The 27,260-nt window shown below is 47.7% G+C and overlaps 1 protein-coding gene across 1 annotated transcript; it reads right to left on the bottom strand.

Moving 5' to 3' along the window:
* Positions 1–16,629: 16,629 nt before the first annotated feature.
* LOC146338313 (uncharacterized) lies at positions 16,630–24,726 on the bottom strand. The gene is made up of 9 exons (XM_084813298.1): positions 23,830–24,726; positions 23,040–23,132; positions 22,225–22,329; positions 21,982–22,091; positions 21,524–21,718; positions 20,339–20,505; positions 19,028–19,192; positions 18,796–18,890; positions 16,630–17,565 (listed from the first exon to the last, which is right to left on the bottom strand). The coding sequence occupies exons 1-9, from the start codon at positions 24,626–24,628 to the stop codon at positions 17,480–17,482; spliced, it is 1,815 nt and encodes a 604-aa protein (XP_084669424.1). The 5' UTR covers positions 24,629–24,726; the 3' UTR covers positions 16,630–17,479.
* Positions 24,727–27,260: the final 2,534 nt, after the last annotated feature.

Below are 27,260 nucleotides of genomic sequence, written 5' to 3'. Positions count from 1 at the left end.
GCCTGGTGAGCTTCTAATAAGAAGCTCCCTCATTTCATGAGAACATAAGAACAAAAGAAGAGCCCTGCTGGATCAGACCAAGGGTTCGTCTAGTCCAGCACTCTGTTTACACAGTGGCCAACCAGCTCTCGACCAGGAACCTACAAGTAGGGCATGAGTGCAACAGCACCCTCCTGCCCATGTTCCCCAGCAACTGCTGTACATCGGCTTACTGCCTTTGATACTGGAGTTAGCATATAGCCATAAGAACTAGTATGACTTTTAAAGCCATCCAAATTGGTGGCCATCTCTATGTCTTGTGGTAGCGAATTCCATAGTTTGACTCTGCGCTGTGTGAAGCAGTCCTTCCTTTTATCTGCCCTGAATCTCCCACCAGTCAGCTTCATGGGAGGACCCCACTGGGTTCTAGTATTATGGGAGTGGGAGAAAATATCTCCTTATCCACATTCTCCACACTGCGCATAATTTTGTACATCTCTATTATGTCTCTCCTTAGCCTCCTTTTTTCTAAGCTGAACAATTCCTGCTTTGGAACCTTCCCTCATAGCGGAGTTGCTCCAGCCACTTGATCATTTTAGTTGCCCTTTTCTGCACTTTTTCCACAATATCTTTTTTTAGGTGCAGTGACCAGAGCTGTACACAGGATTCTAAGTGTGGGTTTACCATAGATTTATGTAAGGGCAGTATGGTATTGTCAGTTTTATTCTCAATTCCTTTCCAATTATGCCTAACATGGAGTTTGCCTTTTTCACAGCAGCCGCACAATGGGCCGACTTTTCATCAAGCTCTCCACCACAACCCCAAGATCTCTTTCTTGGTCAGTCACTGCTAGATCCCATCAGTTTAAACTTGAAGTTGTTTTTTTTTGCCCCAGTGTGCATCACTTTACACTTGCTTACACTGAACTGCATTTGCCATTTGGATGCCCATTCTCCCAGTTTGGAGAGATCCTTTTGGAGCGCCTCACAATCCCTTTTTGTTTTAATCACCCTAATAATTGGGTGTCATCTGCAAACCTGGCCACTTCACTGCTCACTCCTAATTTCAAAATCGGCACATACCTTTTTGAGTAGAAATGACCTCATAGATAATACTATCTTTTGTCCCATAAATTAGGGCTCACAGCCTTAATTATCTTATTGTTACTAAACATTCCTAAAAAAATTAAAACATACAAAAAAGCTTATAGGTACATCCTTCAGGCTAGAAATGATTAATTCTGAATCATACTTTGAGAAGATAACTCCTTATTTAAAATTAATGTATAAGTGAAAATTTTAACTACATGTTTGACCTGGAATAATACAGTTTACACCTGTAGCCCACATGATATGGCTTTAACTTTAATTTTCTCTTTGGCCATCCTGACAACTGTTTTTATGCCAGTTAACTAGAGTTCATTGTGAACCCGCATGTGTCTTTGTGCTACGATTTATTTATTTATTTAATTAAATTTATATCCCGCCTTTTTTCCTCCTTAAGGAACCCAAGGCGGCATACATAATCCTCCTCCTCTCCATTTTATCCTCACAACAACAACCCTGTGAGGTGGGCTGGGCTGAGAGTCTGTGACTGGCTCAAAGTCACCCAGTGAGCTTCCATGGCCAAGTGGGGACTAGAACCCAGATCTCCCGACTCCCAGTCCAACACTCCCACCACTGCTTACTTTATAATTATTACTTCATACTTATTTACATTTTAAAATTCTTAATTATTTATCATTACTCAATTGGCATTCGCTTTTCAGGTGGGTTAGCAATTTCATGGGGAAATGGCAAGTGCCTAATAGTATTGCACCTTGTGCATCATAATGAATGACAAGGAATGTAACATGCCAACCTTGTTCCCTGAACCAGTGCATCCTGGGGGTTCTAGGGAGCTGGCCGATGACAGCTGAGCAGCATGTTCAGGTGGGCAGATGGCCTCTGGAGAGACTGGCTCCGATCACTGCCTTGTTGTGGCGAAGGAGCTTGCGTAACTCAGTGAAGCCATAAGCTACGCCATGCAGGGCCACCCAAGACGGACAGGTCATGGTGGAGAGTTCTGGCAAAATGTGGTCCACTGGAGAAGGAAATGGCAACCCACTCCAGTACTCTTGCCAAGAAAACCCCATGGAACGTATCACAAGGCTGAAAGAGATGACGCCGGAAGATGAGCCCCTTAGGTCAGAAGGTGTCCAATATACTACTGGGGAAGAGCAGAGGGAATTTCCAAGTGGCGCCAGAAAGAGTGAAGCGGCTGGGCCAAAGCCGAAAGGACACTCAGCTGTGGATGTGTCTGGTGGTGAAAAGAAAATCCGATGCTGTAAAGAACAATATTGTTTAGGAACCTGGAATGTAAGATCAATGAATCAAGGTAAGCTGGCAGTGGTCAAACACGAGATGGCAAGATTGAACATCGACATCTTGGGAATCAGCGAACTAAAATGGACAAGCGTGGGCGGATTTAATTCAGGTGACCATCATATCTACTGCTGTGGGCAAGAATCCCGTAGAAGAAATGGAGTAGCACTCATAGTCAACAAAAGGGAGGGAAAAGCAGTACTGGGGTACAATCTCAAAAACGATAGAATGATCTCAGTATGAATCCAAGGCAAACCATTCAACATCACAGTAATTCAAGTCTATGCCTCAACCACTGAGGCCGAAGAAGCTGAGGTTGATCGGTTCTATGAAGACCTACAACACCTTCTAGAACTAACACCAAAAAAAGATGTCCTCTTCATCATAGGGGATTGGAATGCTAAAGTAGGAAGTCAAGAAATCACCGGGATAACAGGCAAGCATGGCCTTGGTGTACAAAATGAAGCAGGACAAAGGCTAATAGAGTTTTGCCAAGAGAACACGCTGATCATAGCAAACACTCTTTTCCAACAGCACAAGAGGCGACTCTACACATGGACATCACCAGATGGTCAATATTGAAATCAGATTGATTATGTCCTTTGCAGCCAAGATGGAGAAGCTTCATACAGTCAGTCAAAACAAGACCTGGAGCTGACTGTGGCTCAGATCACGAGCTTCTTATTGCAAAATTTCGGCTTAAATTGAAGAACGTCGGGAAAACCACTAAACCATTCAGGTATGACCTCAATCATATCCCCTATGAATATACAGTGGAGGTGAGGAATAGATTTACGGGATTAGACCTGATAGACAGAGTGCCTGAGGAACTATGGACGGAGGTCCGTAACATTGTTCAGGAGGCAGCAACTCAATCCATCCCAAAGAAAAAGAAATGCAAGAAAGCAAAGTGGCTGTCTGATGAGGCTTTAGAAGTAGCTGAGGAAAGAAGGGAAGCGAAACGCAAAGGAGAAAGGGGAAGATATATCCAACTGAATGCAGAGTTCCAGAGAATAGCAAGGAGAGACAAGAAGGCCTTCTTAAATGAACAATGCAAAGAAATCGAGAAAAACAACAGAATGGGAAAGACTAGAGATCTCTTCAAGAAAACTGAAAAAGGTCAGTTTACATTCCAATTCCAAAGAAGGGCAATGCCAAAGAGTGTTCAAACTATCGTACAATTGCGCTCATTTCACATGCAAGCAAGGTTATGCTCAAAATCCTACAACCTAGGCTTCAGCAGTATGCGAACCAAGAACTACCGGAAGTACAAGCTGGGTTTCGAAGAGGCAGAGGAACTAGAGATCAAATTGCCAACATTCGCTGGATCATGGAGAAAGCAAGAGAATTCCAGAAAAACGTCTATTTCTGCTTCATTGACTACGCTAAAGCCTTTGATTGTGTGGATCACAGCAAACTGTGGCAAATTCTTCAAGAGATGGGTGAACCAGACCACCTTACCTGTCTCCTGAGAAACCTGTACGAGGGTCAAGAAGCAACAGTAAGAACCAGACATGGAACAACCGATTGGTTCAAAATTGGGAAAGGAGTATGACAAGGCTGTATATTGTCGCCCTGCTTATTTAATTTATATGCAGAGTGCATCATGAGAAACACCGGGTTGGATGAATCACAGGTCGGAATTAAGATTGCCAGGAGAATTATCAACAACCTCAGATACGCAGACGATACCACCCTAATGGCAGAAAGCGAAGAGGATCTCAAGAGCCTCTTGTTGAGGGTGAGAGTGGAGAGTGCAAAAGCTGGTTTGAAACTCAACATTAAAAAAAACGAATATCATGGCATCTGGCCTCATCACTTCCTGGCATATGGAAGGGGAAGAAATGGAAGCAGTGACAGATTTTATTTTCTTGGGCTCCAAGATCACCGCAGACTGTGACTGTAGCCATGAAATTAAAAGATGCTTGCTCCTTGGGAGGAAAGCTATGGCAAACCTAGACAGCATAGTAAGAAGCAGAGACATCACCTTGCCGACAAAGGTCCGCATAATCAAAGCTATGGTTTTCCCAGTAGCAACGTATGGCTGTGAGAGCTGGCCTATAAGGAAGGCTGAGTGTCGAAGAATCGATGGTTTCGAACTGTGGTGCTGGAGAAGACTCTTACGAGTCCCCTGGACTGCAAGGAGGTCAAATCAGTCAATCCTAAAGGAAATCAACCCTGAGTGCTCATTGGAAGGACAGATACTGAAGCTGAAGCTCAAATATTTTGGCCACCTAAAGAGAAAACTCCCTGGAAAAGACCCTGATGCTGGGAAAGATTGAAGGCAAAAGGAGAAGGGGACGGCAGAGGATGAGATGGGTAGATAGCATCACTGATGCAATGAATATGGACTTGAGCACACTCCGGGAGACAGCACAGGACAGGAAGGCCTGGCATGCTATGGTCCATGAGGTTACGAAGAGTCGGACATGACTGAATGACTGAACAACAACAACATCTGGAGGGCACCAGATTGGGGAAGGTTGCTATATAGGATAGACCATCCATCTCACATCAAGCTCAAACACCCTTTGCGGACTATGGGGAAAGCAGGAGGGAAGCTGGTGGAGCTCTGAGCTGCAAGCAGCTGCAGCAGCACACCAGGCTTTAGATTCCAAGATGCTGCCAGCCAGATAGGTGGAGGATGTATCAGTGACTCCTTTCCCCAAAAGAAACCTTTGCTGGAAGCAATGCCCAGGTCCTAGGGCAATGGCAATGGCGGTGCTGTCTCTGCATGATCAGAGACAGAGAAACTATGGGGAAGTCTTGACATGTTCTTGGGCTAATTATAGAAAATAAATAAAGCAAATAATTATATGGTCATGGACCTTTATTGGAACGTTTGCCTTTTCTTGCACAATCCAATCCATTTATGGATGGATGGATGGATGGATGGATGGATGGATGGATGGATGGCATACCACCCAGTAGCTAAAGCTCTCAGGGTGGTTCACAACAGTTAAAATAATAAAATACAACAACATGATAAAACATAATATCAAACTTTTAAAAGTTTAAAACTACAGTATGAAACCAAAGTAAAAGCCAGTAGTGTAAAGACCTAAAAATATAATAACAGATTTTAAAACAGCAAAAACTGAAGGATTAAAATGCCTAGGGGAATAAAAAATGCCCGGAACTGAAAAGTCCATAATTTAGGTGTCAGGTGAGCCTCTCTGGGGAAGGCATTCCACATATATTAATAGATTAATCTCATTTTTTTTAAAAAAAAGTTTTCTAAGAAGTGTTGGGTGTCGGCTTCTGTTTCTGTGGGCTCCCCCAGTCACAGCTCACAGCAGCCATGGGTTTTCAGCCAGCCTGGGCTGGTCTGCCACAGACTGCGTTGACCCAGTTTTTTGCTTTCCTAGGAAGCTGCCGCATACTGAGCCAGACCGTGGGTCCATCTAACCCAGTATTGCCAACACTGACTGGCAGCAGCGGCTCTCCCTCCAGGGCTTCAGGCAGGATTCTTTCCCAGCCCCACCTGGAGATGCTGCGGAGGATCAAACCTGGGACCTTCTGCATGCAAAGCGGGGGCTCTGCTGCTGAGCCATAGCCCCTCCCTCTTTCACAATACTAGTATCCAGTGAGGTCATGCTATGAAGCGGATTGGTGGGAGATTCAGGACAGTCGAAAGGACGGACTTCTTCATGCAGCACATAGTTAAAGGATGGACTTCGCTACCACAAGATGGGGTGATGGCCGCCAAATTGGATGGCTTTAAAAGGGGGTTGGACACATTCGTGGAGGACAAGGCTATCAATGGCACTAGTCCTGATGGCCATGTGATGTCTGAATTTTACCTCCAGTATCAGAGGCAGCCTGCCTCTTAATACCAGTTCCTGGGGACATGAGTGGAAGTGTGCTGCTAACACCCTCATGTTCTGCTTTCAGGTTTCCCATAGCCTATGTTAAGGAAGCCAGTGTGGATGCACAGGGAGCTGTTCAGCAGTGGAACAGTTCTGCAGAGATTGTCTTGGGCAGTGCTGGGCTCTCCTTTGCTGGAGGTATTTAAGCAGAAGCTGGATCACCATATAGCAGGGATGCTGTCACTGCATCCTGAATGACAGAGCCTGGATTGAGCAGAGGGTTGGACTAGATGATCTTCAAGGCCCTTCCAACTCTGGTTGCCCACTAAGGAAACAGAATTCTGGGCTAGACAGGCCTCTGGTCTGATACACCATGGCTATGTTATTATTTTCAAGTGCCAAGAAGCGCATAAAGATGTACTGCAGGAAGGTTTGTAGGACAGCCGAGTTCTTGGGATATTGAAGTTAATACAGAATTAAGCAAGAGCTATCTTTCAAAGTGTGTGGGAAAGATTTGCATATCCTGTTCATAATCCTGGTCTTCCTGGCCACTGAGTGCAGCTGCTATGGAAACTGGTGGGGACTGGACACTTCAGCACCATGCTGTGGGAATGAATCAGGTGGCTCAGTGATGTCACTACCATCCTGGTGCACTTTCAGTATTTTCAACCCCAAATAATAAAGAGTTCTGGGAAACTTCAGCAATAAATCAGGAAATGGCAAAGTAAGGTGTGCCCTGGTTTTTCACACTCTTTTGCCAAGGGCTGATCGGCTGGAAACTCTGTAGTCAGTGGAGTGTTTCTTGTGGAAAGGAATGGGTGAAGCAGAAACTACCTCATCGTGCAAAATTTCCCAAATACAGGCTGTTGTGTATTCTTAAGAAGGGAGCTACTAGAAAGAAAACCACTACTCCTGTTGGACTTCTCTGAATCTCTCTGCCTTTGCTCCTTTCTTCTCAGTCTCCCACCTCTTCACAGTTCCTATTCCTGCCTTTGCCTGTCTGCGGGTCCCTCTCCTGGTGCTTCCGACGGTTGTTTTCCTTCAATTCTGCCAGACCTTCCAACAGGAGCAGGGATCAAATGTGCTGTATCCAAGCCTCAGATAAAAAGGTTGACTTAGAATCGCTGCAGCGCCTGCATCATGACTGGATGTGATCAGGCCTTCAACAATGGACATAGCATAATGAAGGGGAGGGCAGAGCTTCAGTCCAGACAAGGCAGAGCTTCTGATAGTAGGTGGTTCATCTGTCCAGCTGAGTGGCATTCAAGCTGCTCTAAATGGGGTGGCTCTCTCCCAGAAGGAGCAAGTTCGTAGCTCCAGCTCTGTCACTCAAGGCCCAAGTGGCCCCAGGGGCACGAATTGCCTTTTACCAGCTTTGGCTGATTTACCAGCTGTGGCCCTACCTGGACAGAGAGAGCCTGGCTACAGGTATCCGTGTGCTTGTAACCTCCCACCTGGATTGTCACAATGCATTCTGCATGGGGCTGCTTCTGAAGGTGGTCCGGAAACTTCAGTTAGTGCAGAACAGAGCAGGGAGGCTGCTTACTGGGGCTGGCCATTTCGAACATATTACGCCAGGACTGCGTCAACTGCACTGGTTGCCAGTCAGTTTCTGGGCCCAATGCAAAGTCCTGGTGCTGACCTTGAAAGCCCTAAATGGCTTCGGACCCGTCTGCCAGAAGGAGGCCTTCTCCCGTATGCCCCTGCCTGGTTATTAAGGTCACCGTCAGAGGCTCTCCTCCAGGTGCCACTGCCCACAATGGTGCAATGGGCAGCTACCAGGGGAAGAGCCTTCTGGGTAGTGGCCCCATCTGTGGAGTGCCCTTCCCAGGGACATCCGTCTTCCTTGTATACATATAGATGCCAGGTTAAGACTTTCCTTTTTAAGCAGGCATTGAATATTTAATCTGTTGTTCTCATTATTAATTTTACAGTGGCTCCTCAATGTTTTTAATAGGTTTTCAATGTTTTCAATGTTTAATATTGTATTATTTTGATACTGCCATTGTTTTATTTTTTGTTACTTTTGTTGTTGTTGTTGTTTGGTTTTATGATTGTAAACCCCCCTGAGGGGACTTGCCGATTGGATGGTATACAAATCTAGTAACGAAACCAATCGACCACCCCCCAGCTGATGCCTAAGAACAGAAGAAGAGCCCTGCTGGCTTGATTAGCGCAAAGGCACTGCTATCCCAGCATTCACTTGGCAACAGTGGCCAACCAGATGCCTCTTGCAAAGCTCACAAGCACTTCAAGAGCGCGGCAGCCATCCCCTCTCGTTTATCCCCAGCACCTGGTATTTAGAGGCATAATGCTCATATACATGGAGGACCCATCAAGCTTTTGTCCTTCATATCGATCATCCATGGAGTTCTATACCATCCATCAACATTAGCATTCTGATGCATTCCAGCATTCCATCAACATCTCATCCACCCTTCCAGTAGTTAGAAGAGGGATAGAAAGGGAAAGAAAAATACTCCAGGTGAATGACTGGCTACAAAGGTGGTGCTGATGAGAGAGATTTGGATTCTGGGACCACAGGCTATACTTCCTGGAAGATGGGCTGTTGGCAAGGGACAGGTTGCACCTCACAAAGGATGGGAAGAATGTGTTTGGCCACAGCATGAAGAACTTCATCAGGAGGGCTCTAAACTGAATCCTACGGGGAAGGGAGATGTAAAGTTGGGGGTAACAATGGACAAAGGCTCATGCACCGCAACAGAGAGAACAGCTCTAATAGCGCCCAATGATAGTCTTCAGACACATGTAGGAAGAAAGCCAGACTATGAAGCACATGGTCTTCGATGTCTATATACTAATGCCCAGAGTATGGGAAACAAACAGAACTCTTAATACAAGAGGGAAATTATGACTTGATAGGTATAACTGAGAGTTGGTGGGATGAATCTCATGACTGGAATACAGCAATTGAAGGATGTAACTTGTTCAAAAAGAACAGGAGGAACAGAAAGGGAGGTGGGGTTGCACTGTATGTGAAAAATACGTATCTCTGCGCAGAAATACAGGAGGATGAGCTTGGTAGCCCCATCGAGAGCATCTGGATCAAAATAAATGGAGCAAAGAATAAAAGGAACCTGGTGGTCGGAGTCTACTACCGGCCACCCAACCAAGGAGAAGACAAGGATGAAACTTTTGAAAAGCAAATAGCCAATGTTTCAAGGAAGCATGATGTAGTAGTAATGGGGGACTTCAATTTCCCTGATATTTGTTGGGAGACAAATTCTGCAAAACATGGCCCCTCCAGGAAATTCTTGACTTGTGCGGTGGATAACTTCCTCCTACAGAAAGTGGAGGAAGGAACTAGAGGGTCGGCTATCCTTGACTTGATCCTAACCAACAGAGATGACTTAGTGGATAAAGTAGCAGTTACAGGAACTCTGGGGGAAAGCGACCATGTTATACTTGAGTTCTTGGTTCTAAGGGAAGCAAAAGCTGAGTGTAGTCAAATGCGTACCCTGGATTTTAGGAAAGCTGATTTTAATAAACTCAGAACAATGATCAGTAAGGTCTCATGGCAAGCGACTCTAATGAGAAAAGGAGTCCAAGATGGGTGGGAGCTTTAAAAAAAGGAAATTCTCAAGGCACAATCACAAACAATTCCAACAAGAAGAAAAGGTGAAAGACAACAGAAGAAGCCAATGTGGCTTCACAAAAAGCGTAGAGATGACCTGAAAACAAAAAAGGACACATATAGGAAGTGGAAAGAGGGCCAAGCAACAAAGGAAGAGTCCAGGCAGGTAGCACAGAATTGCAGGGATGGCATCAGGAAGGCTAAAGCTGAGAATGAGCTGAGGCTAGCAAGGGATGCTAAAAGCAACAAAAAGGCTTTCTTCAGCTACGTGCATAGTAAAAGGCAGAGGAAAGAAATGGTGGTTCAGCTATTAAATAGGGATGGCAAAATGACAACAGAGGACAAAGAAAAGGCAGACGTGCTCAATTCCTACTTTGGCTCAGTCTTCTCCCAAAAGAGGGTCTATGACCCCCCTGGCAAAGGCGAAGTACAGGCTGAAGGGGCAGGATTGCAGCTTGAGATCGATAGGCATATGGTCAAGGAACATCTAATTACTTTGAATGAGTTCAAATCTCCAGGGCCAGATGAACTGCATCATAGCATAATAAAGGAACTGGCAGAAGAACTCTCAGAACCGCTGTCTATTCTCTTTGAGAAATCATGGAGGACAGGGGAAGTGCCAGATAACTGGAGGAGGGCTAATCTTCAAAAAGGGTAAAAAGGAGGGACCTGGGAACTACAGACCAGTCAGTCTGACATCAATCTCTGGGAAAATTCTGGAGCAGATGATAAAGCAATCCATCTGGAAGCACCTTGACAACAATGCAGTGATTACTCGAAGCCAACATGGATTTGTCAAGAACAAATCCTGCCAGATGAATCTGATCTCATTTTTTGATCAAGTCACCTCCCCTGTGGACTGTGGAAATGCTGTAGACATAATATACCTCGACTTCAGCAAAGCTTTCGACAAAGTCCCCATGATATCCTGATGAGCAAACTAGCTCAAAGTGGGCTAGATGAAACAACGATCCGGTGGATCCACAGTTGGTTACAGAATCGGACTCAAAGAGTGCTTATCAATGGGACCTTCTCAAACTGGGGAGAGGTAACGAGTGGGGTACCGCAGGGCTCAGTCCTGGGCCCAGTGCTCTTCAACATTTTTATGAATGACTTGGAGGAGGAGGTGCAGGGAATGCTGATGACATTTGCAGATGACACAAAACTGGGCGGGATAGCTAATACTTTGGAAGACAGAAACAAAATTCAAAGTGATCTGGATAGACTGGAGCTCTGGGCAGAAAACAACAGAATGACATTTAACAGGGATAAATGCCAAGTTCTGCACCTAGGAAAATGAAAACAAATGCACAGTTACAAGATGGGGGATACATGGCTCAACAATGCTACAAGCGAGAAGGTTCTTGGAATGGTTATCGATCACAAGCTGAATATGAGCCAACAATGTGATGTGGCTGCAAAAAAGGCAAATGCTCTTTAGGGCTGCATTAATAGAAGCATAGCTTCCAAATCCCGGGAAGTACTAGTTCCCCTCTACTCAGCACTGGTTAGGCCTCATCTGGAGTATGGTGTCCAGTTCTGGGCACCACATTTTAACAAGGAGGCAGACAAACTGGAGAGGGTTCAGAGGAGGGCAACAAAGATGATCAGGGGACTGGAAGCAAAGCCCAAGAAGTGAGACTGAAAGAACTGGGCCTGTTTAGCCTTGATAAGAGAAGACTGAGGGGAGATATGATAGCGCTCTTCAAGTCCTTGAAAGGTTGTCAAAGAGAGGAAGGCCAGGATCTCTTCTCGATCATCCCAGGGTGCAGGACATGGAATAATGGGCTGAAGTGACAGGAAGCCAGATTCCGGCTGAACATGTGGAAAAACTTCCTGACTGTTAGAGCATTACGACAATGGAACCAATGACCTAGGGAGGTGGTGGGCTCTCCCACACTGGAGGCATTCAAGACGAGGCTGGACAGCCATCTGTCAGGGATGCTCTGACTTGGATTCCTGCATTGAGCAGGGGGTTGGACTCAATGGCCTTGCAGGCCCCTTCCAACCCTACTATTCTATGATTCATTCAGGTGAGTGTCATCTCTTTTAGCCTTGTGATACGTTCCATGGGGTTTTCTTGCAAGAATACTGGAGTGGGTTGCCATTTCCTTCTCCAGTGGACCACATTTTGTCAGAACTCTCTGCCATGACCTGTCTGTCTTGGGTGGCCCTGCACGGCATAGCTTATGGCTTCACTGAGTTACGCAAGCCCCTTCGCCACAACAAGGCAGTGATCCATGAAGGGGGCACAAACCAGTTGCTGGTAAACCAGCCTTCCCCCACCCTAGTACCCTCCGGATGGGTCTGGCATTCCCAGGACCTGGTTGGCCACCCCAGCCAGCCCGAGGCAATTTGCTGCCTGAGATGAAGGACAAGTTGGTGTGCTCTCCTCAGTCCCACACACAGCAGCTGACTGGACTAGCCACTGAATTTTACTTGGACACTGGTAACGGGGCACTGCCACACCTGAGGGCGACTAGCTCAGGGTGTGCAGGGCAGAGCACATGCAACTTTGTCCTCCAACACTTTGCCCATACACATTCCCAGCACCTGCCGCCTGGGGCAGCCACCTCACTCTGCCCAATGGCAGGGCTGGCCCTGTTGGCGACAGTGGGGAAGAAAATGCTGGACTAGATGGAACTTTGGTCTGGTTCAGCAGGGCTCCTCTTATGTACTTATTACTTGGACATGAGAGCTAAAAGGATCCTCCTTGTTCCCAGGCAGTGTACCTCTGAATACTGGATGCTGGGGGTGGGGGCTGTTGCCTTTAGACCCTACCTGTGGCCATCCCAGAAAAACCTGGCTGGCTGTTTGAAGGAAGCAGGATGCTTCTGTCCCAATCTAGTGGGACTCTCCTTGAGTTCTTATGGATGCAAGCGCTACTGAAATGGTCCTTGGAAAAGGAAGGGCTGAATCTCAGTGGCAGAGACTCTGCTTTGCATGTAGAAAGTCCCAAGTTCAATCCCCAGCATCTCTAGGTAGGGCTAGGGATGTCAGAGAATTTCGCCATGAATCTCAGGGAGGCCGAATGCCAGCGCATTTGGCCCCCCGAAATTGGTGGCGAAACGGTCTGCCCCCACCCCCCCGGGACGGGACTTACCTTGGGCGAATCTCCCTGGCGGTGGCGGCTCCGGCAGCGGTTCGGTGGAGGTTTGGCGGCGGCGGCCGGTCTTCCGACTGACTGCCGCCGCCGCCATTTCCAGTAAAACAACAACAACAACAAAACGTGATAGGCTACATTAAGATTTATGTAGCCTATCACGGCTAGATTTTTTAAAAAATACCGTGATAGGCTATGTAAATGTTTACGTAGCCTATCACGGCTGACTGCAGGGATGCAAATGGCGGCGGCTACAGCCACCGCCATTTGCAGACCCGGCCGGCCAGGATTCGCGGCGGGAGGGACAGGGCGCCTCCCCCCCCAGCCAGAATTTCAGGGGGGAGGGACGGAGCACCTCCCCCCCGGCCAGAATTTCAGGGGGAGGGACGGAGCGTCTCCCCCCCCACCGCAAATCAATTTTGTCATAAGTTAAGTGACTTCCGTACATCCCTAGGTAGGGCTGGAAAAAGACCCTTGCCAGAAGCCCTGGAGAGCCAGGGCTGCCAGTCAGTGTAGGCAATACTGGGCTAGATGAACCAAGGCTCTGGCTCCGTATAAGGCTGCTTCTGATGTTCCTAGACTACAAGTGTTTTATCCCTTCACATCTACCAAGTGGCCCCACCTTGGCCCCTCACAATGACAAGCCCCCAGGTATAAGGTGTGATTACAACTGTGGGTGTCCTTTACAGTGGCTGTTACAGCGCGCTTAGCTTAACAAAGTGTGTGTTCATCATTTGCACAGGCTTCCAGAGGTGGCCTGATGGTATGGGTGAGAGGGCAGTGACCCCCCCCCCCATCTTAGACCTCCCCGGCCCTCAGGGTTCTTCCATAGATATGGTAATTTAGAGGAATGTGTGTCTGAAGTAGATTCTCACAGCAACATCCCTTCTTCTTTCTGGGTTTGCTTCCAGAGAGAGGGCCTCTAATGCACATTCAGAATGCACTGTGCAGCAATTCAGTCTCTCTCTCTCCCCCACCCCCGCCCAACATATTTTCTGCAGTTAAAAAAAAGATGGAAAAAACAGTGGGAAAACATGGGAGGGGTGTGGGTGGAAGAAGACAACAACTGGGCCCGCTGTTCTGTGAATGAGGCAGGGTGATGGCATGATAAAAAAAACCCCTCTCTTCTGGAAGCACCATGGCTGAAGAGAGGTTATTAACACTGTCTTTTACTTGGGCATGTTGGAAACCGGAGGGTGACTCCAACAGCAACAAGGGCTGTTTTCCTAGTAATTGAGGGCTCTTGTTTTGCTTTAGTCTGGTTGGACGAGGGCTGGATTCTCTTTTTGAGTGGCTGCCTAACTGTTTTTCTCATCTATTTAGAGCCGAGCTATGTTGGATGCAAAGGTTGGCACCATCAGGATTTGAAGTTTTTAATGGGAAACTGGTTTTCCCGTTGGTGGTGGTGGCACTGGTTTCCATGATGGGTGCTGGCTTGTGTGCTGGCTGTGATGGTCATCTGTTCAGCACACTGAGCTGGTGGGAGAAACAGCTATAAACAGGTTTTGCTATTTTTTTTTCGTGATACTTAAATTCTGCTGGGTAAACACAGAAATGTTTCCGAGTAATCCAATTGATCTGGAGCAGGACTAGATCTTGTTGAAGTCAGAGATGAGGCACACCTATACACCAAGGTCCTTTGAATGCAAACTCCAAGAAGGTCTTCATCCTGCACTATTGAACATCATTCACAAGAGCAGGAATGGGGAACTTGTGGCCCTCCAGACGTTACTGGACTGCGACTCCCATCCTCTCTCACCATTGGCTATCCTGTTTAAGCTGATGGGAGTTGTACTCCAACAACATTTGGAGGGCCACGTGTTCCCCACCCCTGGCCTCCCATGTTTTATTTTTGTATTTCTGCTTTCCTGTGGTGCTGTTTGCCAAGACCTTTGCAACTCCTTACCTTAGGGACTAAAATAAACCAGTACAAACAGAGGGTGACTTATTCAGGAAGTCTAGACTCCCATTTACTTTGGTGATGGATGGTCTCCATAAATAAAATCCAAAGCTAACAGATGATGTTAGCACCAAGTAACCAAATTTGAAAATGTCAGCTGCTGGTGGGCTGATTGGGGAGAATATGAATCATGGCTAAATGCTCTTCATGAGGTCAGGAGTATCCCAACATGGCCAAGACCACTTAATCTCAGTACCCATGATGATGAAAGACTTACATGTGATAGGGTACACCATGGGTGATACGGTGATTCAATGGCATCAAACTGGATTTCTGCATCAGAATTATTGGAAAAAATAAAAAAGAAAGGGTCTTTTTTTCAATGGTATGAACATTCATAAGACAACAACCCACTTTGTCAGAGGCATGGAGTGGTCTAGAATGTGCTGCTGCTGCTGCTGCTGCTGCTTCCTCCTCCTCCTCCTCCTCCTCCAATAAAGCAGAATTTTTTCAATCAAGTTCATGGGAAACAATATGGCAGTTGCTCTGCGGCACTTTGAACAATCACTGGAATTTGTATCTATTAAAGAAGTGACTTGGGCTGGACGCAGGTATACTAGTTTGGTTTACACCAGAGATGAAGAAGAGGTGCTCTGCCCATGCTCAAAGCCATTCATTTGCAGCCAAATAGCTGCCCTAGGGAAGACAAAGGTACCACGTAATGCAGGATGAATTAGGTTTATTAGAATTACTCTGCCGAGACAGGAAAGGGAGAGGGGTACACTGTGGAACACCTTCAAACCATGCAACAAAAATAATATTACTGCAATGTATGTTACAATTTTTTTGTTTTGCTGGGATAGACTAAGGAGATCTAAGAAACAGGACTGGATCTCAACTCTGGAAAACAAGTCCCATTTATCAACTTGGGTTGTGTAAACCTGAGCAGAGCAGACATGGAGCAGCTCCCCCCCCCCCCCGGGAGCTGGGGCAATGGCTGGAATGCTGAGGCATTTCCATTTCTAGAACCCTCTTTCTTCAAAGGAACCTGGAGCAATTCAACAAAGCAACTTGCAGGTCTGCTACGGGTCAGCAGACGCACAGCCAATCCTCTGTTTTGTTGGCTGTCTGGAACATTTTGCCCCTCCGGAAGGGCCGCCAAAGGCCAAATGGATCACAGGGTTATAGGCTGGGAAGGAGGACAGCAGTTCTGCCGTCATGCCAGGAAACGCGTTCTATTACACCGGGTCTATATTTACACTTCAGTTTGAAACCAGTTTCCCATGTTGTTTAACTGTCATGGCTCCCCTCCAATGAACCCTGGGAACTGTAGTTCTTTCAAAGGGCCTGATACTGCTGACATAGAATCCTCAGAGTCTTCACAAACTACTATTCCCAGGATTCTCTGGGAAGGGGCAGGGAGAGAGATCCAATTTATTACATTTTAAAATGTGTTTTAATGCATTTGTTTTATTGTTTTAATCCAGTTTGATTTATGATTGTAAGCCACCTTGAGGGCCATTTTTCTTGCACATCAAATCAAATAACTCCTGATTTTTTAGATCTATCCTCAACATTCTCCTTCTGGTTTCACTGTCAGTCCCTAATGCCCTCCCTGTTCTCTTTACCAGGCCAAACGAGCTCATTTCTTTCCGCTTTTCCTCATGCTGTTTGCCTTCCAGACTTGCTTAAAATTATAATAGCTCCATCGTCTTTGAGGCCTTATTCAGACATGCAGCAAGAGACAGATTTGCCTGTGGAAAACCATTTCTGCCCCAAAATTTCATTCACTGGATGTGGGCATTTACTTTGCCCCCAATTTCAGTACTATGAAGTGAGAGGAACTGGCAAAAATACAAAGAGATGAAACCAGTTTCTTTCCATCCCAATGGACTTTATTATTAGCATCTTGATAAATAATACAGATTCAAAGCATCAAGACAGCAGCTACGTACACAAATGAATATAAAATACACACAAGAAGGTTTGTTCAAAGACATACTGTAACATGATAGGGAGCACACGCCGTTAGTGCAATGTCTAATGCAGTGCTAACAACTCTGTGGCCTGATCCTGCCGGCACAGTGTTGCTGCATTTTCTGCTGATCACAGACAGACCACAGCCACAAACACCACAATATGAGTTCCCAAATGTGATCAAAGTATCAAAGAAGATATAGAGTGAGCAGATTCAAAAGGCCAGAAGGGCAAAGCTCAGTTAGCTACTTCACAAAATGTTAGCCAGCCTGTCAACAGCATCTTCCCACTTCCTTTTCTAAGGGGAAGCTGAGCCAATAAGAACAGGCTACAGTAGCAATAACCTGGGCTGCCCGAAGTTCATGAGTGGCTGGGCATGCGAACGCAGCTGTTACGGGCTATTTCAGTCAAGAAAGGGCATCTTGACTGCCCCAAGGTCAGGGAGTGATGAGGGCCGCAGAAGGCAAAACACCTCCTCAACAGATGCCACATCCTCATCCGTATTTTGACTTTTAAACGTTGCTTTTAATGTTTTACTTTGCTTTTATCTGATTGTGGTTTTTATTTTCTGAAATCTTTGTAAACGGCCTTGGTTGGCTTTAGAAAGGTAGTATAGAAATACAATAAATAAAGACAACAAATAAACCAGAAGCAGCCTGAGGGGGAGGGGTCTTTGGAATGAGACTTGGGGTCCCCAAGTTGAGGAGGAGCAAGCAGGTCGTGCTTCTCAAACTGAAATCACTCTTCTGGGATTCATACTGTTTGCTTCTTCACCTTCTCAAAGATCTGCATCACCTTGGCTGCTGGGACACATCCTTCTCTCAGTATGATGATGCCACCTAGGAGATAACACAAAGAAACAAAAGCTGAATGCCATATCCCTGAGTTGGAGCACTGAGAGAGTGGGGGGAAAGCTCTAGTGAAGGCAAACCAATCAGAAATGCCGGCTCTGTCCTGATTGTTTTTCAGGGTCTTTCGGTAGCACAAAATGATGGTGACTCATAAGGCGCCCCTTCCCTCCTTTCCTTCCAATTTGGATGGCTTTAAAACAGGGTTAGACAAATTCATGGAGGAGAAGGCTATCAATGGCTACTAGTCCTGATGGGTATATAGTACCTCCAGTATCAGAGGCAGTATGCTGGGGAACATGGCTGGGAGGGTGCTGTTGCACTCCTGTCCTACTCGTGGGCTTCCCACAGGCAGCTGGTTGGTCATTGTGGGACAGAATGCTGGACCAGATGGACCCTGGGTCTGATCAGTTCTTATGTTCTTATCTCCTTCCTTTCATAGCACAAAATAATGGTGATGCATAAGGTCACCCCACCCCCCCAAGGCCTCATTAGATCAGCTCCATGTCTCCCAGGTTGCTGCACCCATTCCTTTAGCAGACATCAGTGTTTCAAACCTGCCAGTTTCCCAGCTTTGTTTTGCATCTCCACCACACAGCCCCATTACATCCCAGCCCCATGTTCAAGGCGGAGGTGCCCAGGATGTCAGTCCCCACTGAACGATCCAGAGGCTCCTGGGGAGACATGCAGCAGCCAAGTGCTGAGCAGAGCTGGGCATTTCCCAAGGCCGGCTGCTGAATTTATTTCTGTATTTACACAATTCATATACTACTCTACATCCACTAAAATGTCTGAGCAGTGAACAATAAAAGGGAAATAATAATAATAACAATGGAAATACAGAATTAAACCCTTTTAAAATGAGATTGTGCCAATAAAACTGTGGCTGGTTAGTCAGGGAAAGCTTGTTTGAGTAAAAACGTCTCCAGTGAGTGCTGAGTCAGCGCTGGTGCTTGCGTGGCTTCGGCAGGCAGGGAGCTCTGCAGAAAGGGAGCAGATGCACTGCAGGCTCTACGCCGAGCAGCTCCAGTGGACTGCAGGCCCATGCAGAACCACCTGGAGTGCCTCGTCTGATGACCTTAGTGACGGCAGACTGGTAAGGGAGAAGAGGCTCTCTCAGAATGTCAAGGGGAGCCCCTTCGTGGCAATTGCCAAGCAGCTATGCACACACTGCTGTGCTAAAGCAGCGCCTCGAGTGCCTGGACCTGAAGCCAGGCTCACCTTCATCTATCTCTGTGCAGTTGACCACTGTGGATGCCACCACCTCATTCGACTCCCCATCGCAGAGAACTCCTTCCAGCTTGTGCCCAAGGCGCCTGAGGGCGAGAAGGAGAGTGAGCGCCCATTGGGCAGTACTTTTATGCACAAGCGATTCCTCCCTGGCATGGCGCTGCATGCCCCCTCATCCCAAGTGAAAAGGCCATGCATAGCATGCCCAGGGAGGGGAACTCACGCGACAACCATGTCGTGGTGGGTGCTGTCTGTTTCTCCACTGGGATTAGCAGAGGTGATTGCTAATGGGCCTGTCATGTCTATCAGGTGGGCTGTGACCGTCTGGTCAGGGACTCGGATCACGATGCTCTCTTTCGTCCCCACTCGGCCATGTCCTGCTCCAACCCTTGGAAAAAGGGGAACAGTCCCAAGTCAGCAGGAGGCACATCTTCACATGCACCATCACTATTGTTTCAGATGTATCTTGCATTTCTGAACCCGATTGTTTGTACAAGAAGATGGCCATGGAGTTGTAGACAATCTCCCACCCAGTGGCGGAGCCTCAGTCTGGTTAGCTTCAGAGTTGGAACAGAGCTACCTCAGGAGCCCAAAGGCTTCATAAGGAACTGAAGTTCCAAGGGTTGCCAGAGAAATCGAGATGATCCCTCCAAAGGTATACACTGACCCCTATGTTGTGTAATAAATCTGTTGGGCTGCTGGGCAAACATAGAAACCTTATATGTAATATCTTTACCCCATCACCCGAGAAGTAACACATTTTCTCCCTGCTGCTCAGAAAAGAAACTGTCTCAATAATCTCTTCCCCAAGAGCTTTCTCTAGGGCAGTCTTCCCCAGCCTGGCACTCAGCAGATGTGTTGGGATGATGGATAGACAATGTGATCAGTTCTCTGTGGACCGAGTAACTGCTGTAGGGGTGCGATGAGTTCCAGCTGCTCCATGTGCTGCTACACCCAAGGGAGAAAATGGTGCTGCATCTCTGAATGAAGAGCAGGATTCCCTACCGCAGCCTTCCCCGGCTTAGCTGGGAATGATGGGAGTTGCGGTCCAACGCATCTGAAGGGTGCCAGCTTGGGGGAGGCTGCCCTACTAGGATGAGACACACCTTCAAAGTTCTGATTCTGAACCTCATGTTGGAGATTCTAATGCAGACTTTGGGGTTAGAGGGAGTGAATCTAGGGGCACCAGGGGAACTTATGAACACATGAAACTGCCTTATACTGAGTCAGACTCTAGTCTGCTATAATCTATTCCTGGTCCAGTTGGCAGCAGCTCTTTCTGAGCCCCGCTACCCAGGATCCTTTTAGCTGGAGATGCTGTGGATTGAACCAGGAACCCTTTGCATGCAAAGCAATGTACTTTGCCATTGAGGAATGCCCCCCCTCACTGCTAAAGGACATAACTTGTCCTAGGTATGCTTTTAACCTTGAGTGGTGGCTTGGATGATCTTCTAAGGCACCACTGACATTGCAAAACAAGAGAACACAGAAAGGACTAAGGAAGCCAACAAGAAATGGGGGGCGCCTGGACTACCAACCTAACTTCTTCAGCCACTCTCCTTTCTGGACAATACACCCGATGCCTCCGGGGTAAACGTTCTCCATAAAACCCCAGAGCAAAGGGCTGAAGGGCGGAGTGGCTGCCCGGAGCTGGTCCAGGTTCGAGATGAAGATGCAGATGGGCTTCTCCTGAGGCCTGTCCTGTGTGGACCAGAAGGAAACATAATTGTAGGGAGGAGGATAAAAGCAGCACCATGGAAAGGACCTGGGACCCCACTGGGTTGGGCCTTGTTTTGCAGGGTTCTCCAGCCCAGTTCTTGTGGCTTTATCAGGCAATAGCAAAGCAAATTTATGTCATCTCAGGCTTTGGGTGGTGCCTGAGTTAATGGCTGTGAATGCCAAATTCACCAGGAATGTCCTCATTCATTTATCCTCTCCTGCTGATGGTGAACTCTTAGACTTGGCGCTTATGGAAGAAGTTAAAGAGAAGGCCTTTGTTAATGCAAACCCTTATTTAGGATGCCTGGATAGGAAACCTAGTCTAAGGTATGTTTCCTTCACCAGGAAATGGTTTAACAGAGGCTGCTCTGAAGCAAATAAACACAGGAGTTGAAGGCAGAGGTTGGACCTGGATGGATCTTGTTTTGAATTTCTCCAAAGTCTGAATGAAATTGCTCTGATCCTGGTTCAGCAATTCATATAGAATGATGCTAGATTTTCTCAGGCCACATAAAATTTTAGTGCTTTTTTGCCCTTGTTTAATTGTTAAGGCTACTTCCATTGATCACAACTGTCTCCTATAGTGTTAAGGCTCTGATCTGAAATATGTTTGGTGCATGCATCAAAGCCCCGTGGAAGAGCGTGAAGCCAATGGGGCTTGCACATACTTTAGAGACAAGGGAGGGGAGGGCAAGTTCCTGGTTCCTGAGTAATACATGTTCACATGCTCCACAGCAACTTATACTATGGTACAGAACTGCCCTAGGCCCACACACGGCTGCTAGTGTCCTGTTAATTCGATCCTCCACTTTAAAAAGTAAGTTTCTAGCACTCATGTCTACAAGGGAGTCTGATAATGTGATGGCAGCAAATGCCATGATATTTAGGGGGAAATGGCCCCCAAATAAATCCCCCCATCAAGTTCAATACTAGTGCATGCATATGGGTTCTGAGATTGCCATACAATGCCCTTAGGGTTTGTGTTGTCCATCATTCATACCTTGATTCTGTAGATCTTCTCAATGGCTTCTGGGTGTTTGCAGGAGGCAGCTAGAGCATAAACTGTGTCCGTGGGAATTCCACACACCCCGCCAGCATTCAGCTTGTCAGCAATGCTCCTCAGCCCACTGGTCTGATGGGAAGTAGGGCAGATGCAAGGAGGTGGGGGCTTGGATTCCTTTACAGCTGTCTCAGCCTGCAAGTGACAAAGAAAACAGGGACTACTGAGCTAAAGGAACACACTGAGACACCAAGCGCTGTGCCTGCTAAGCACAGGGGAAATACCCCACAGGGGGATACCCCAAAGTGGGTACCCTAAGATGGAATTCTGGGTAGGTTTGGACTGTATTGATTTTCTTGGTAGTGAAAGAAAGAAAAATAAATAAAGGGAGAGAGAGAGAGAGAGAATCTCCGTCTGTCTTCCTGCTCCAGGGAGAAATGAACTGAGTTGCCTCTTACCCGGAGGAGAGCAGGTCCCATCAGGATGAGCTCTTTGCCAAAGACACAGTTTGCCAGGGATGCTGCTGCCCCATAGATGCAGAGGAGGCTGAAGAGCGTCAGCATCATGACTGCAAAAGGAAAGAAGACACACAGAGTCACATTGGGGGTGTCTTGGCGGACTCTTACCGCACAGAGATACGGACACGCGCGCGCGCACACTGCCACGCTGCCTCTTTGCTTGCTAGCGGACCCAAGACTTACTCTCAAGAGGCCCTGGGAGGTTCCCCAATGTGAAGAGGAGAAAGCAAATGACCAGCACCTCCATCGCGGCGGTCAAGCAGAGACGCACCATGTTCATGTAGGCGGCTGTGGACAAGAGAGGAGAGAGAGCTGAGGCACTTGCTCCTACTGTGGCATATGGAAATCCCCCCCTTGCCACCTCCATAAACCTTTCAGTCCAGTGGATTTGCAGATCTGTTTGTCCACCAGAGTGTCTGCAATGTTTATGCACAGACAGGGGTACTTTGGGGGCAGGCTGTGGGGCAGAAATTATGACTGCCCTTTGTCCCCATGCAAACATCTTGACCAATACTTGGACAGAGGCAAGCCAAATTCGTAGGTATCTGATGTACCACAGCTGCTTATGGAGGTTTGTGGGAAGGGCCTATGGCTCAGCAGCAGAGCCCGGGCATGACATGCAGAATGCCCCAGGTTCAATCTCGGGCAGCATCTCTAGTTAAAAGGACCTCAGAGCCCAGGGTTGGTAAGTTCCCTCTCTGCTAGAGGTCTTGGAGAGCTACTGCCTGGAGTAGACAGAACTGGGCTGGACCATATCCGATGGATCAAAGGTCTGATTCAGTCTAAGGCAGCTTCATAGGTTTATCAGGTTTATGTTGCCACCTGTCATGGCCATGGTGTTGCCCATATCTGCCGTTTGTGTAAGAGCTTGACTGGTCTTTTATCGGAGGACTTTCCTCTTGGATGTCTACATGAGGACCAGTGAGCTGCCTGGCAAAATGGAGAGCCACAACTCCGCAGGCACACAGCCAGCAGTTTCACCTGGCACGGTGGCTTACCTAAAATCACCAGAAACACATTCGCGACCAAAAAGGCTGCAGCTCCTGCTGTGAAACCTCTGTCGCTCCCTGGGCCAATGTTCAGTAAATGTCCTGAAAGGAGCAGCAGAGTTGATTGTTGCAAGCAGGTTTAATGAAGACAAAGTATTGGTTTGCAGAGCACTGTTCTTAAGCAGCCTTTACTGGTATGGGGGGTGTCTTTTGGATGAGAGAGCACTGGACACTCAGGTGCCTTTGTCATAATTTATTTCCAAATATTACAGGTGGGGTAGGTATTATGAAGGTGCAGAAGCAAGCACACTGGCAGGCAGTGCTCACCCCCAGACCTCCAGAATTGCCTCTCAGCCAGAAACGTCTTGATAACCCTTACTGGACTCAGATCCCCAAATGGGATCACCTCCAGGCCTCCTGACACCTATCCTTTCCCCTCCGGATAAAATCCACGACGGTTTTCAGCCCCACCCCAGGAGGCGCTTATGACTCATATCCCCAACACTTGGCTGGAATGCCTAATGGCCCTGCACAGTCCCTTCCGCAGGGCCACAAGCCAGAGCCAGATGAGGAGGCTTTGCGTCACAACAGGAGAGTGTCTGAAATAAGGGTCCCCTTGCCTGATTTGGCCTTTTGAGGCCCCTGCACAGGATTTGTCTTGGTTACTAGTTGCACAGTTTCAGAAAGGCAAGTGGGGAACTGCTGATGCTGTGCGTGTTATCGGCATGTCATAAAACAGGGTGTGGAGCCTGGAGAATTATCCCACACAGGAATTACATCGGGAAGGGTGCTTTATTACCTGCAAAGCGGAGCCAGGTCCATGTTGCCCAAAGTGCTGCATAGCAGAATGGCAGGACTGACCCAAATCTTCTCCCCTTCTGCACTTGCATCCTGCACACGTAGAGTTGGAATATAGCTCCAGGGATTAACACCATGGGAATGCAGAGGTGCTGCCTGATAGGGTTGTCAAGAGTCCCCTGGAGGGCTGAAAAGGCAGCCAATCCATTGCAGATGTAGAACAAGGCACTGGGGACCTCTGAGGTCATCTCGGGCAGCTCTTGGGAGCCTTTTGACCTTGGCAGGCAGCTTTTGATGCTCACCAGTGCTTTCTGGAGCTTTGAGCTGGACATCACCTGAACCCCGACAGGAATCAAAGCTTTCTCCGCAACTGAGTTAATGAGGCTGGCAAAAGTGGCGTAGAGAGAGGTGGTGGTGTAGAGGCTGCAGGTGATCCCAAGGAAGACGTAAGCCCCTCCAACAGGGATCTGCTGGATGCTGGAGACTGTCAGAAGGATGAAGAGGGAATTGTGCACCACCTCCAGGACATTCCTGTTCAAGGACACAAAGAGCAGGACGCAAGCCATGGCCAGGAAGAACCAGCTGCCAGCCATCCCCGCCCGGCTCATCTGCACATGTTCAGTCTGGACAGACACCGTCACAGTGAACTCTTCCCATGACATCATCAGCCAGTAGAGGCTGTGGACACCTGACTTGGTGGTGGAATAGGCATCATCTCTCAGGTAGCCGTAGTAGCTGGACAAAATCTGGCCAGCGGAGTTGGTGCTCACCCACACGGCTCCTACGTAAAAGTTCCTCATGTAACCAAAAAAGTGGAAGGACAAGATGCAGGCTGAGATGGAGTCACACAGGTTGCCCAGGGCCACAGGCTCGGCGTACCTGGTGTTCTTCTTCCCTTCCCCTATGTTCTGGGAAGAACTGTGGCTGGCTGAGCCGAGCAGAAGGACACTGAAGGGCGGGTTGCAAAGCCCGGGAGAATGCACCTTTGGGTGATGCCTTTCAAAAGGAGAGCTATCGCACCATAGAGCCCGCAGGCTACAATGGCCAACTCCAAGATCCCTGCCACCACCAGAGCCCATGGGGCAAAGAGTCCCACGGCCTCAAACACCAGTGCCAGCATGATGGCTCCAAAGACAAAAGGCAGGATGTAGTTCACAGTGGCTGAGCAAAAGGACAGGATAAGCGAAATGAAAATGTATGCCACCAAGCCTGCCGCAGCGGCCTCACTGATGGAGGGATGGGTGGGCTCAAGGGGCGGGAGGAGAGAGGCATTGCTGGGGCTGAGTGTTGTGTTCCCTGTGGCGGGATACCCCCCCAAAATGATGCGTGTAGCGCCGTAACTGCTCCACAGTCCTGCAAAAGCCAGGAAAGCTGTGCCACCCAAGTGATCGTACTTCCGGAAGGTGAGTAGTCCGGCCAAGAGCTGAGACAGGCCTCCAATCAGGATGAGGTGGACTCCTAGACAGAAGAACCAGCAGAATAATGAGATGGGTAGTTAAAAGGACAGAGCAGATCAAGGCTGAAACAGGCCTCTCTGAGTGTGCTCAGATTCTGCGCTGCAATTTATGATTTACAATACATTTATTTACAACATTTATATACTGCTCCACATCTAAACAGATTTCAGAGTGGTGACAGATTCTGGAGCAAGGGGAGTGAGTGAGACATCGGGAAGGGGGCGCTGCCCACCCTGGGAACTTGGCAGGCTGACCTGGGGACCCCAGCGAGCCAGAGGTTCTCCATCCCTGCCATAGGCTTGTAGTCTGATAATTAACAGAGTGCCTTTGGGGTGTAAATAATTTCTAGCTGCAAGCCCATTATGGAAGCACACTCAATGGAGTCTGGGCACATGGAACCAGTTAAAAGGCCCAGATGAATAAGAACTTTTTGGCTGGCACTGAAAAGACTGCCAAGTGCAAGCCTCTTTAGGGAGAGCATTCTGTACCTGGGCACCATTGCTGAGAAAGCCCTTTTGTCTGTTGTTAAATAGTGTGCCTCTGAACAAGGGGGTACCTGGAAAGGGTTGTCAGCAGAAGATCCTAAAGCACAAGCAGATTGGTATGGCAAGAGGCACCCCTTCAGGTATTTGGGTCCCAAGCCGTTTAGGGCTTTCACCTTAAGTCCCAGCACTTGGTCTGAATGAATGACAGACAGATCTTCTGGCGTGCTGCAGCTGAGAAGGCTGTGCACAGTACTGATTGGCTGGTCCTTGTGTCAATCACAACATGTCCTCCCGCTCTTGTCAGAGCAGTTTTCCTACTGCCAAAAATGGGTGGACTGGGCTTAAAAAATAGTGTTAAGGCACCAAGCGTCTAAGCGGGTTTTAGTTTTTCAGTTTGTTTTATATCTGGTATTCTATCTTAAATTTTGCACTGCTGTTAGCTTCTGTTTAGTTATTATTTGTACTCTTATATTGTAGTTTTAAACTCTTAAACTTTATCATCTGTATGTTATTGTCTTGTATTTTATGGCTTTAATTGTTGTGAACTGCCCAGAGATCTTTGGCTATTGGGTGGTGTAGAAATGTCACAAATCGGACAGCATGCCCAGTGAATGGGGAGGGGAGGGGAGGGGAGGGGAGGGGGAAAGCCTCCCAAGATAAACACCAAGGCAAGGGGGGGACCAACCTTGCTCTGTGCGTTGTGGCCCGAGAATGATCAGCTACAGGGAACTTGTTCTGCCCTCCCTGCCAGAAATGACACCTATAAGAACTGAGTTCTGCCTGAGCTTTGTTTTGCACCTTGGGGCAAAAAATCCCAACTTCAAGTATGGCCTGATGGGATCTGAGCCAGCAGTGACCAACCAGGAAAGAGATCTGGGGGATGTGGTGGACAGCTCAGTGAAGATGTCAACCCAGTGTGCAGCTGCTGTGAAAAAGACAAAGTCCATGTTAGGCATAATTAGAAAAGGGATTGAGAATAAAACTGCCAAGATCACACACCCCTGATACAAATCTATGGCACAACCACACCTAGAATACTGTGCACAGTTCTGGCCACCGCACCTAAAAAAGGATATTGTGGAGTTGGAAAAAGTGCAGAAAAGGGCAACTAAAATTATCACAGGGCTGGAGTGACTCCCATATGAGGGAAGGTTACAGAGTCTGGGGCTGTTTAGCTTATAGAAAAGGCAAGTAAGGGGAGACATGATACAAAATTATGCAGGCTGTGGAGGAAGTGGACAGGGAGACATTTTTCTCCCTCTCTCATCATACTAGGACCCAGCGGGGTCCTCCCACGAAGCTGATTGGTGGGAGATGCAGGACAGACAAAAGGAAGGACTCCTTCACACAGCACATGAACAATGGGATCCACTTCCACAAGGTGTAGTGATGGCCACCAGCGTGGTTGGCTTTAAAGGGGGGACTGGGCAAATGCATGGAGGATAAAGCTATCAACTAGTCTTGATGGCTCTGTGCTACCTCCAGTATGA

The sequence above is a fragment of the Heloderma suspectum genome, chromosome 9, assembly GCF_057233095.1.
Source record: "Heloderma suspectum isolate Gila_16-S chromosome 9, 16-S_ref, whole genome shotgun sequence".
NCBI classification, from domain to species: Eukaryota; Metazoa; Chordata; class Lepidosauria; order Squamata; family Helodermatidae; genus Heloderma; species Heloderma suspectum.
This window is presented reverse-complemented; position numbering and strand designations above follow the sequence as displayed.

What these genes read in the sequence shown, in the direction of transcription:
- LOC146338313 (XM_084813298.1), bottom strand. Translation starts at nt 24,628, where the DNA reads ATGAGGAACTTTTACGTAGGAGCCGTGTGGGTGAGCACCAACTCCGCT. An exon ending in GACCTGGCTCCGCTTTGCAG is followed by an intron (nt 23,133 to 23,829) that starts GTAATAAAGCAC and finishes TGCTCCTTTCAG; the next exon opens with GACATTTACTGAACATTGGC. An exon ending in TGTGTTTCTGGTGATTTTAG is followed by an intron (nt 22,330 to 23,039) that starts GTAAGCCACCGT and finishes TCTTGTCCACAG; the next exon opens with CCGCCTACATGAACATGGTG.